General features: G+C 50.2%; 1 protein-coding gene across 1 annotated transcript; it reads right to left on the reverse strand.

Annotated features, from left to right (window-relative positions):
- On the reverse strand, positions 1-798 carry LOC141165131 (cholesterol 25-hydroxylase-like protein 1, member 1). Its single transcript, XM_073650771.1, has one exon. The coding sequence runs from the start codon at positions 796-798 to the stop codon at positions 1-3; it is 798 nt and encodes a 265-aa protein (XP_073506872.1).
- Between the last annotated feature and the right edge of the window lie 12,267 nt (positions 799-13,065).

The following is a 13,065-nucleotide window of genomic DNA, read 5'->3' on the forward strand; positions in this document are numbered from 1 at the left end:
TTAGGCTTTTGCACTAGTAGAGCAAGCAGTTCCACAAATTAAGTCCCAATGTCGAAAAAATGGAGCAAAGTTTGTTCCTGGCTTTTGATGATGCAAGTCATGGGCTAAAGTGCCTCCATATAAGCCAAATGGAAATATATGGTGAAAGGACCAGGGAAAATTATAGCCTACGTGATCATCTACAGACATCCAAATACTAATAATGTTACAAGTCCATGATGTCAATGGATGACATCCTAATTGAAGTGGATTCATGGTACTCCAAAAGCCAACAGTCATCAACTCATAGCCACTGAGGTTCTGACTAGCCCATGAAAATGGTGCCACATACTCGTGATGAACAGCATGGACCTTTTTGTATAACCAGCTGTTTTTATGGTGTAGAACATGCCATATAAAGTACTGTAAGTCAAACAAAAGCAGACATCCCAAGACCTCCCCGAAAAGAGTACAAATGGAAGGAGCACTTACTGGCAAGGATATAGGTGGCATCCACAACCAATTCAAAAATACAACTGGAAAAACATATATCACATGGTTGACCACAGCCCTCCAAACACAGAAAATCATCATCCTTATTGTTGGTTGCTTGTCCTTCTGAATTTTGTATTGATAGAAAAATTGGCATCTCTCTCCCAAAATGTCTATAACAGCAAATGGTAAACTGAAGCACAGAAAGCCAGAAAATGCAAGCAAGACAGGGAAAGCAGGGCTATTCACAGGGCCACCAAACTCCGCGAGGATGTAATCCCAAAATGGCTGAAGAACCAAATGTTGGCTGGAAGCAGATGAGTTCATTCTGATACTTGTGTTCAGAGGCTCTCACTGACCAATTTATCCGGCCACTAATCCATAGACCAAGATATAGGATGTATTAAAGCTATTTTTTCTACAAGATTTTTCAAGATCTGGTGGAACAATCTCATTACATAAAGACAAAATAAGTAATTGTGTTGCTTGCAGATTAGCTTGTAAGTAAAAGTGGATAAGTATTTGAAAGCCGCCAGCAAAGACTAGAAAAAATGCACTAGTCAAGATATCAAAGGATGAAATCTTAGTATTTGAAACTCTGTAGATATTAAAAGTATGTTAGGTAAATTTAATACAACAAAGTTTAATTTTTATTCTTTTGTCCCTTTCTATTATTAATGCACGGGAATCATTATGTGCCTTCATTTCAAGATATTTAGCACATATAAATAAAAAAAATATATAAATCAAAAAATGCTACTTACTGTTCCTACGTTCACTGTTGTAAAATTATAATTGTCAAATGTTTGGAAATATCTTGGGGAAGATTATTATTTAATTACACAAAAAGATTCATCTTTTTTATTTCATTCAGACTGCGGCAATCACAACATGGAGATGAAAATGGGCTCAGAAATGCATTCTGGCTTCTACAGTAAAGCAGCCCATATTGTTCACATTTATGAATCACACTGGCTTTTCACAAAGATACATCCACTCAAAAGCTGTTTGTATATCTCCAGAACTCTTTTTTTTTTCTTAGCAGAGGTGATTCCTTGTTAATTGATATTTAGAAATTAATTATAATTTGGAAAGTGTCTGGGAATAATTGTTCTCAGAAATTAGTTTATTATAATTATGCCCATAAATTCTTAAACTGCACATCATCAATATAACATAAATATACAAAAAATGCTGGTGTAATTTAGTGGCCGTATTAGCAAAATATAGTACTAAACAAAGAATATCAGAAATAGCGGTCATACATTAGCGTTAGCCAGAGGGCATATACTGTATGCTTCCCATCTTTGGCCTTAGACTTTCATTAAGATTACACTGTCTGCACAATTATTCGGTGAGTATTTTGACCATACCATTTTTATGCATATTTTCCCAGCTCCAAACTGTATAAACTTGAATGCTTATTGGATGATGCAGATCAGGTGATGTGTATTTGTGTAATGAGGAAGGCGAGCCCTAAGGACATCAACACCGAGATGTGCAGAATTGTTAATAGGTTTATTTTCTACAGGACTCTAAAAAGTCAAAAATTGTTAAAAGTATTACAGAGAGATGCAGCACTCTGGAAATTGCTAAGATATTGGGGCATGATCACAGAACCATCAAATGTTTTGTTGCAAATAGTCAACAGAATCACAAAAAACATGTTGAGAAAAAAGTTGAACATTAATTGCCAAAGATTTGTGAAGAGTCAAACAAGAAGCGACCAGGAACCCATTAACCTCCAGTGCTGTAATATTCCAGAACAGCAACCTCCCTGGAGCGCCCAGAAGTCCTCCACTGCTCGGCTACCAGTAAAGGCCTTAAAAATGGAAGAATAATGACATGACCCCTTCCTCATCTGACCTAAGCCCTATTGAGAACTTGTGGGTCCGGAGATTTATGGTGAAGAAAAATTGGACACCTCTCTGAACAGTGTCTGGGAGGGTAATACAAATTGCGTAATAATTGTGCACACAAAAAAGGAAAGGAAATCCAGTTCCACAAACTCGTAATCTTCTTTATTTAGGTAAGTATATACTAATGGACAACATGGTTAAAACATGCTTGCTACCAACATCTAAGTGTTTCTGGTGCTGTGGCACCCGTAATCATGATGTGCACATGTCATTACCTGTGCGAGTATAGCTTTCCGTATGGAGCTCACAGCAGTTGATTAATAGCATGTGATGATATAAAACTTTCTTCTAAAATAAACATAAATTAAAAACAAAGTTGAAATAAAGACAATTTCTAAGAATATTTTTCTATTATAACATAGGGCATAAGGCAGTGTAGAAATCTTGCCGAACATAAAGTATACGTTTATTTATGTTCGTAGTACTGATAGTAAGATTTCTTCTATTTAAAAACAGATCTCGGGGGCGTGGCCTAGCTCTTGATGTGAGAGGTCGGGTGGCAGTGCCTCTCCACCACCATTAGCTTCAATTATCCTGCACAGAGCCCGAATCAGCCAAATCCCTTATCAGGAACTGCTGTCTGAGGGTCCCGGGAGTCAGAGGCGAGCTTCTGCCAGACTCAGAGAGACCAACATGGGCCGCAAAAGGCAGAAGGATGCCGGGGCCTGCAGCAGTGCCTCAGCCCAAGATGGCACCGAGACAGAGGAAGAGGCGGGAAGGAGGAACACAGCCTATGCACGGAGGCTGGAGGCTTCAGCACGGCTGCACAGGTATGCGAGGGGCATGGAGGCAGATGAAGAAGGAAGTGAAGGCAGTGAGAAGCATGGAGATGAGGAGGAAGACGGTGAGGAGATGCCTGTGCTACATAATGTACAGCAGGAGGTTGGGGATGGTGACACTGTGCTGGCAGCTGTAAGTTCAGATGAGGCAGAGCCGACTCTGCGAGATGTATTCCAGGCTGTCTTATACTGCAAGACTGCTTTAACTGCTCTGACAAAGCAGGTGAATGGTCTGAAAGCCGACATGGGAGGCATTGAGGCTTCTATGCAGAAAGTTACAGCCAGATTGACTGAGGTGGAGGGCAGAGTTGGCGTAACAGAAGATCATTTAACCTCAGTGCAAAAGACGCAACAACAGCACACTCAGAGGATCACGGTAGTGGCTAATAAAAACGATGACCTGGAAAACCGGTCACGCAGGAACAATTTGCGTATTGTGGGCATCCCTGAAAGAGCTGAGGGTGCTGACCCCACGACCTTTGTTGAAACCTGGCTGCTGGGAAAGTTTGGGTCTAATATCCTGTCGAGGGTGTTTGCTGTGGAGCGTGCCCATCGTGTGCCCATGAGACCCCCAGTGCCTGGAGAGGGCCCTCGTACGATGTTAGCCAGAATCCTGAACTGCAGAGACCGGGACACTATTTTACGTAAGGCCAGAAAATTGACAGATCTCACCCTGGAGGGCAAACGCATTGAAATATACCCGGATTACTCGGCTGAGGTGCAAAAGCTGCGGCTACGGTATGGTGAAGTGAAGAAACAGCTCCGCTCTTTGAATGTGAAATACTCTACAATTTATCCTGCTAAATTAAGAGTGGAAGCCTTTGGAAAGGTCAATTTTTTCCCATCACCGGTAGAGGCCGCTTCGTGGTTGGAGCGGAACCGGAGCAAATTGAGAGAAGCTGAGGACTCGGCACGGGGAATACACGACCCTGCTATCCTGACTACTGGACAGGGCTGTGGTTCTACATTGCTCTGCGAAACCGAGGGGGAGAAACCCCCGCTGGGATCTACGTTTTATAGTTTTATAGTTAATTTGTTTGATTAATGGTTCGGGACTATGCATACTATTGATTATGTGGTGGAGAGACTGCCAATGCTGGAGGAGGACACGGCGCATGTTGATATGCGGTATACTACGATGTTGCTCAGGTTCTTTGAGCTCCCACTCTCACGTTGGGAAGAGAGTGACAAGAGAAGGGTGGGGCGAGGCAGTGGGGGGAGGGGGAGGGAGGGGGGGAGGTGGATGGGTTGGATTTGCGGGAAAATGGGGTTGCTTATGCTGTTTGACCTGGTATGCTGGGGAACAAAATGGAAAGATGTTACTTGATGATGGTGGATTGTTTTTTCTAATGCACAATGAGTAACCGTACGGTTCGGATTTTAAGTTGGAATGTACGTGGTATATCTGACAGGATTAAGAGGGCAGCAGTTCTGAATCACATCAGATCTTGTGATCCTATGATTGCGTGCTTACAGGAGACCCATCTCACTAGAGATACTAGGCACTGGCTATCGAGAGGGTGGATGTTAAAGACATATCATTCTACTTATTCCTCGTACTCCAGGGGGGTGTCAGTCCTAATACACAAAAACGCTCATTATGAAGAGCTGGCAGTGCAAGTGACGCGCCCCTGGGCCTGTGTCGCGCTGCGTTGCGCACGCGGGAGCTTACCCGGAGCCGGATCTGTTGAGGGTTGTAGTCTCGTGGCGGTGACCCGGTCCGTGCCCAGGAAGTCAAACTGAGCGGCGATGTATCAGCGGTAGATGTTGGACGACTACGCCACCCGTTGAGTACAGCTAAGGAGCTGCTGCTGCAGGGCAGACCGCTGAGGCTGGTGGTAGGATTGTGGAGCGTGATAGTATAACCCCCAACGGGAGGGGTATGGCCTCAGGGCAGCCGACGTGGATGATGGGGGTAGCAGGAACCACTCGGAGACGGTACGGTGTAGTTCAGGGTCCTTACTGGTGACAAAGATAGACCCTCCCGGAGTACTGGCTAGTGACTGGGGCCTGGTCAGTCCTTGGCCAGGCGGAGTTGTAGGCCTCCCAAACTAACTGTACTCTTCTGGCTACCTTGCTAGAGGCGGGTATAAGTAGCCCACGTCCCTCAGTGTACCGTGTGGTGCTCACCCGTATGGTCGGTGACTCGGGGCCTTCGGGTTTCTTGGCCAGATGACCTGGAATCCCCTGCCTGACGGATTCTGCTGCTGGGTAGGAGTTAGTCCCCACAGCCTCGGACTCCGGGTCCGGTAAGAAATCTTCTCAGTCAGGGCGAGCTCTGCAGCTGCCAGCCCCTGACTCCTTGTAACACTGCTCCCACAGAGCTCCTGATGTTCTGTTCCTATATTTGCTTCTTTTCTCTGTCTCTACTTCTTCTCTACTCACTAACCCTGCCTCAGCCCTAGGTTTATATAGGGGAAGTTCTTCCCCTCCCAGGACTGGGCAGGAGGTGTGGCATGCATAGGATCCCTGACCAAGAGACCTCCCACTTGCTCTCAGACGTAATATCTCTATCACTGTGGCAACCAGACCCCTGGGGTGTCACATTCCCCCCTAGTGAACTTTAGTACTCCGGGACTAAACATATTTTTAGAAAAAACATAACAAGGTATAAACAATAATAATACAATAAGAAAAACACATAAAGATGGTTACGGCGTGTCCGCAACCGGGTGCAGTTTTGAAGAAAACAAAGGTGTCCATTTCACCAAAACAGGGAGACGTAACCAGGTAGGGGTCTGTCCTGCCCCGAGTCCTTATCAGTCTTTTAGTCCATCCTGGGTTACGCTCCAACTAATTGTACAAGGATTCCCGGTAAATCCACCAAGGACTCCTAAAAATAACTAGAAACACATAATTATTTACAAGCAACAAGAAAAACAGGTAACCATAAATAAAACAACTTATACACTTCAAATCCTCCATCGTGCGGGTAACTGGCCTCTAGTGGCCCTAGTGGACCTACGGAGCTGACTGTCTAGCCCCGAACTACAGGGTGTAGGAACTGTCAAGGGTAAACTGGGCAGCTGTCCACGGGCCCTTTGGCTCACTAGAGGCATGGCAGGTTCACTATAAGCAGAGGGTTGATCCTCCTGGTCTGCTGGTGTGGGGTCTTCTGCCTCCTGGACCGGCTGTTCTTCCAGCTCTAGCTGTTGCTCCGTAGGTGCTTGGGATGCTGGTTGGAGGAAGGTGAGTACGGGTACCACAACTGCGCCATTGACTTGAGTCCAAGACCGAGGGAAGTCTCCGAGCACAGTACTAACCATATCTTCCCTTTCCTCTACGGGTCGAGGGTCTTCTTGTTCCTCTTCAGGGTTCCGTAGCTGTTCGGGACACTTCTTCAGGTGATCCCGGGATACAATGGTTGTGGTTTCCCCTCCGTCTTTACTGATGGTACAGACCTTTGGGTTGTCGTGGCTTGAGGGCAGTACGATGTACGGGTCCTTCTCCCACTGGTCGTCCAACTTGTGGAGCCGCCTTTTCCTCTTCAAGACCTGCTCTCCGGGTACCAGGGGAACAGCGGGAGCACACTGGTTGTAAGTTTTCTCTTGTCTTTCCCTAGCTTGACAGAGACTTCGCTCCACGCTCTCCTGTACTTTCCGGTACTGCTGCTGCCTCTCTGTGTCCCAGTCTGCTTCTGGTGAAGTGTCCTCGGGTGTCAGGACTCCCATCTCCAGGTCAACAGGTAGCTTCCCAGGTCTTGCCCTCATCAGGTAAGCCGGGGTACAGTTGGTGGAACCTACCGGGATGTGGTTGTATAGGTCCACTAGGTCGGGCAGCTTCTCAGGCCACAGACTGCGTTCTTCCAGGGGCAATGTTTTCAGAAGATCTATCACCACCTGGTTCATTTTCTCACAAAGTCCATTAGTTTGCGGATGATAGGGTGTCGTCCTTATCTTCCGGCAGCCATACAGAGTGCAGAATTCTTGGAAGACCTCCGCTTCAAAGGCAGGTCCCTGGTCTGTCAACACTTGGTCCGGGTACCCGTGTGGACGGCAGAAATGCTGCTGGAAGGCTTTAGCTGCTGTTCGAGCTGTTAAGTCCTTGACGGGGACGACAACCAAGAACCGGGAGTAGTGATCCACGATGGTTAGTGCGTAGACGTAGCCACTTCTGCTTGGGGTCAGTTTTACATGATCCAAGGCTACCAGTTCCAACGGCTGCCGGGTGACGATGGACTGCAGGGGAGTCTTCTGGCTGGCACGGTCCTTCCTCCTCAGGTTGCACGGGCCGCAGTCTCTGCACCACCTCTCGATGGTTCCCCTCATGCCTACCCAATGGAACCGCCCGCGCAGCAGGAACTCCAGCTTCTTCCATCCGAAATGCCCAGCTCCATCGTGGTATGCCTCCATCACCATGGCTGCGTCTCGTCGTGGCACCACTACTTGCCAGATTAGTTCATGCGTCCGGGAGTTAACCATCCTGCGGCACAACTTCCCCTTGTAAAGGAACAGTCTACTCTTTTCTGCCCACAGTTGCTTGGCTTCCTCCGGAGCGTCTGGGTCAAGGCGAGCCTCTGGCCGAGTCAGCATCTCCTTCACCAGCCGGACGGCAGGATCACTGTCTTGCGTTTCCGCCCAGTTGTAGTGAGGTAAGGGGTTAAGCGTAGCGCCTTGCTTACTCCTTACCCGATGGGAATACTGGATAGTCCCATGACGGTGAAACGCGGGGAGTTCGACTTCTTCCAGTCCCTCTGGATCTTCTCCTACGTCCGGTAGGTTTGGCATCCTGGACAGGGCGTCCGCGTTGGTATTGGAGCGTCCTGCCCGGTATTTGATGGTGAACTCGTAGTTGGACAGGCGGGCCATCCATCTCTGCTCTAGGGCACCGAGTCTTGCCGTGTCCAGGTGTGTCAACGGGTTGTTATCTGTGTACACGACGAACCGGGAAGAAGCGAGGTAGTGCTTAAAGCGTTCGGTGACTGCCCACACCACTGCCAGGAACTCTAGCTTAAATGAGCTGTAATTCTCAGGGTTTCTTTCGGTGGGTCGCAGTTTTCGGCTGGCGTAAGCGATTACTCGCTCTTTCCCCTGCTGGATCTGGGACAGCACGGCTCCTAGCCCGATGTTACTTGCGTCGGTGTAGAGGATAAAGGGCTGGCTGTAATCCGGGTACGCCAGGATTTCATCCCCCGTGAGGGCCATCTTCAGCTGGCGGAAGGACTCTTCTTCCAACTTCTCCCATCTGAAGGGCGGCTTCTGGTTCTTGGCCTTCCGGGACTGGCCTATCAGGAGGTCCTGCATAGGAGCTGCCTTTTTGGTGAAACCGGGGATGAACCTGCGGTAGTAGCCTACCAACCCGAGGAACTGCCGCACTTCCTTTACACTGGAGGGACTTGGCCATTCCTTAATTGCGGTGATCTTATCAGGGTCGGGAGCCACTCCGTCAGCGCTCACCACGTGTCCCAGGTACTGCACCTTTGGTTTCAGGAGGTGACACTTGGAGGGTTTCACCTTTAGGCCGTAGCTTGCCAGAGCTTCGAACACTTCCGCCAGGTGTTTCAGGTGGTCCTCATAAGTCTTAGAATATACGATGACATCGTCCAGGTACAACAGGACCGTCTCGAAGTTTCTGTGGCCCAGACAGCACTCCATTAATCGTTGGAAGGTTCCTGGTGCGTTGCAGAGTCCGAACGGCATACAGGTAAACTCGCTAAGTCCCATCGGGGTGGTGAATGCGGTCTTCTCCCGGTCCGCCTCTGCTACAGGAACCTGCCAGTACCCACTAGTGAGATCCAAGGTAGAGAAGAAATTAGCAGATCTTAAAGCAGCCAAAGACTCCTCTATCCTTGGTAAGGGGTACGCATCCTTGTGTGTGATACGGTTGATTTTCCGGTAATCTACACACATCCTCATGGTGTTGTCTTTCTTTTTGACTAAGACTAGTGGAGCTGCCCAGGGGCTACAGCTATCCCTGATCACCCCAGCCTCCTTCATGTCTCTAAGCATCCCCTTGGCGTGTTGGTAGTGTGCAGGGGGTACGGGTCGATACCTCTCTTTTATGGGAGGATGGTCTCCCGTGGGGATGTGGTGTTCTACCCCCTTGACTCGCCCGAAGTCTAACGGGTGTTTACTAAACACTCTCTCGTACTCTTGAACCACCCGATAGACTCCCTGTTTCTGGTGTGAGGGAGTGGAGTCAGTACCCAAATGTAGTTGCTGACACCAGTCCTCCATTGTTTTCTTAGAGCCGTTACCTTCCTCCGGGTGAGATGGAGGCAAGGGTTCCACAGATTGTATAGCATTTTGGTTAATGGTATATAATTTGGCTAGCGTGGCATACCGGGGCAGGTACACTTCCCTCTTCCCGATATTGATTATGCGAACGGGCACCCTCCCATGGCGTACATTAACCACCCCCCGTGCCGTCAAGATGGTGGGCCTACTGTCTGAGTAAACTGGTTCTACCATTGCCTGGTAATCTCTACCTCTCAGACCAATAGCTGCCCGGCACCAAATCATCATTTCACTTTTTGGGGGCATGGCAATAGGGAAAGGGTCACACATTCTCACGCTACCAATCTCACCGCCGGAGAGTTCCACCTGTTGCCGTCGCATCAGTGCCCGGATCTCTTTTTGGAGCACTCGCTGCTCGCCGGAGCTGGCGTTCTTGGCAACCTGCTGTAAAAGGAAAATCACCTCTGCAAGACAATTTTCAATTACATTAGTTCCTAGAGTTATCTTTGGGTGACTCTCGTGTTTGTCAATGTCTACAATGATCAGTCCCTGTGCTGCCAGTTCGACTCTACCGATTTTAATGGTCACCTCTTTAAATCCAATCTGTGGCACGGGCTGACCATTGCTGGCGATGATACTCAAGTCGTCGTCAGGGTAGCGGGTGATATCCGAGTCATTCCAGTACCGCTTGAAGAGCACGTACGGGATGGTGGTGACCTGTGACCCGGTGTCCAGTAGGGCACTCATAGGAATGCCATCCAGTACCACGGGTAAGACTGGACGTCCTCCCACATATTTGTCGCGCCAGTTCGATGGGCCTGGTGATCTTTTTCCTGGGGGTTGGCCCTCTACCCCAGGTTGTGCCAGTTTAAAGGACAGTACCTTGCCATATGTCCGGGGTGATTGCAGCGGCGGCAGATGGGTCGTCCGTCCTCGTTGTATCGGTCGCTGGGTCTCCCTCTGGCCGGTGGGGTCCTCCTTGGTCGACGCCACGGGATGTCCTCCGGTCCGGATGCCAGCTGGATCTTCCCTGGAGTGGAAACCTGTAAAGACTGCACAGTTCGGGTTAGCGCAGCAACGCTTTTAGCTAGCTCTTGAACCTGATGGTGCAGGTCTGGAGCCGGGTCATTGTTCAAAGCCTGCGCATCAGCTCCCACAGGCCCTGCCGACAAGGGTGCCGCCTCCTGGTGGTAAGTGGTAGTGGGGCGTCTGTGGGTCACAACGCCACCTGGTGCCGGTTCTCGGAGCACCCGGATGGCTCTGTCCTTGAACTGTGCAAATCCCAGATGAGGGTCCTGTAAGGCCATTGCCCGCAACTGGGTTCGGTGGGCATTGCAATATAAACCCTCTATAAATTGTTCAGTCAACAGCCTGTCCTCGTCTCCCACGCCGTCAGGGTCGGTCTGCTTAATGGCTCTCAGGGCCTCTTGTAGGTTCAGGGCATAGTCCCTTATACTCTCGTGTGCTCGCTGCTTGCACCCGTAGAATCTAAGCTTGATCTCGGCTGAGGTGCGGGTATCAAAGGTGTCCCTCAGCCGGGTTAGTATCTCTGCGACAGTCCTCCCCCCAGGTGGCCAGGACTTTACCTCCCTTCGGGCTGCCCCAGTTAATTGGGCCACCAGGATGCTCACTTTTTGCTCTTCTGTGAGGGGGTACACCTGGAAGAGGCTATCCAGCTTTTCTCTAAAGTCATGCAGGGTATGTGACTCCCCTGAGTACTGGGGTAGCCAGGCCGCTCCCGGGATATAGGGCATGGTGAAAGGCATGACTGCAGCAGCGGTGGCGCTGGCGGGGGTTGAGGCAGTGAAGCTCTCCTCCGTATCCGACATCCTCCTCCCCCCTAGTGGACCGTGGCCTACCTTGCGATGATCCTCTTCCGTAGGCCGCGGCTCCGCAGTAGATCGTCAGGGTTGAGGACCTTCCGTCGCGCTCCTGTGACGTCGGCGTCTGCTGGGCTCCTTCCAGGACCTTACGCGACGTCCGGACGTGAGGCGGGGCTTCAGTTCTCGCGCGCTTTCGGAGTCCACGCCCCTCTTCTTCCCGCGCGACGTCTTCAAGATGGCGTCCAACGGCGGGAAAACTCCACGGAAGGCGGGAAGAAGGCTGAAGATGGCGCCGGATGGCGGGAATCTTCACCACAGGTAAGTTTGAACAGTCTTTTTCAGGCACGCAGTACCCGGTGGTTGCGGGCACGAAATCCTGCCGACTACGCCAAAAGTTGACGCGCCCCTGGGCCTGTGTCGCGCTGCGTTGCGCACGCGGGAGCTTACCCGGAGCCGGATCTGTTGAGGGTTGTAGTCTCGTGGCGGTGACCCGGTCCGTGCCCAGGGAGTCAAACTGAGCGGCGATGTATCAGCGGTAGATGTTGGACGACTACGCCACCCGTTGAGTACAGCTAAGGAGCTGCTGCTGCAGGGCAGACCGCTGAGGCCGGTGGTAGGATTGTGCAGCGTGATAGTATAACCCCCAACGGGAGGGGTATGGCCTCAGGGCAGCCGACGTGGATGATGGGGGTAGCAGGAACCACTCGGAGACGGTACGGTGTAGTTCAGGGTCTTTACTGGTGACAAAGATAGACCCTCCCGGAGTACTGGCTAGCGATTGGGGCCTGGTCAGTCCTTGAGCAGATGGGATCTCCCCTGGCCAGGCGGAGTTGTAGGCCTCCCAAACTAACTGTACTCTTCTGGCTACCTTGCTAGAGGCGGGTATAAGTAGCCCACGTCCCTCAGTGTACCGTGTGGTGCTCACCCGTATGGCTGGTGACTCGGGGCCTTCGGGTTTCTTGGCCAGAGGACCTGGAATCCCCTGCCTGACGGATTCTGCTGCTGGGTAGGAGTTAGTCCCCACAGCCTCGGACTCCGGGTCCGGTAAGAAATCTTCTCAGTCAGGGCGAGCTCTGCAGCTGCCAGCCCCTGACTCCTTGTAACACTGCTCCCACAGAGCTCCTGATGTTCTGTTCCTATATTTGCTTCTTTTCTCTGTCTCTACTTCTTCTCTACTCACTAACCCTGCCTCAGCCCTAGGTTTATATAGGGGAAGTTCTTCCCCTCCCAGGACTGGGCAGGAGGTGTGGCATGCATAGGATCCCTGACCAAGAGACCTCCCACCTGCTCTCAGACGTAATATCTCTATCACTGTGGCAACCAGACCCCTGGGGTGTCACACAAGTAGACAGTGAAGGGCAGTATGTATGGATTGCGTGCAGATTGTATGGACACAAAATGATTTTAGTGGCTTTATATATCCCTCCACCATATTCTAAAAAGGAACTTCAAGCAGTAATGGACTTGACGGCCAGATGGGGGGAGGCTCCGATGTTGATTATGGGAGATGTTAACAACACCATGAATGATCACTGGGATAAAGTACGTCCGGCAGGTATGGAAGCTGGACGGGACGGAATGACTGCATTTGGCACCTACGTGGGGGAGCTGGGGCTGGTGGATCTGTGGAGAGTACGAAATGAGGGTAAGAGGACCTTCTCGTGTCACTCGGCTACACACGGAACACTGTCAAGGATAGACCTGGCTTTTGGGGATACTGCTATGGATGGGATGGTGGGGGAGGTGGAATACCTACAGAGGACTCTATCGGATCATAGTCCTATGGTTGTCACGCTTCTAGTGGGATCTGCTCAGGGTCAGAGGGGAGGTTGGCGTCTTCACCCGACGTGGCTTAAAGTGGTGGATATGGGTGGCATAACCAAAGAACTAGAGCACT

Source organism: Phyllobates terribilis, unplaced genomic scaffold (assembly GCF_046119375.1).
Source record: "Phyllobates terribilis strain yellow unplaced genomic scaffold, ASM4611937v1 Scaffold_11__3_contigs__length_659146591, whole genome shotgun sequence".
Lineage (NCBI taxonomy): Eukaryota > Metazoa > Chordata > Amphibia > Anura > Dendrobatidae > Phyllobates > Phyllobates terribilis.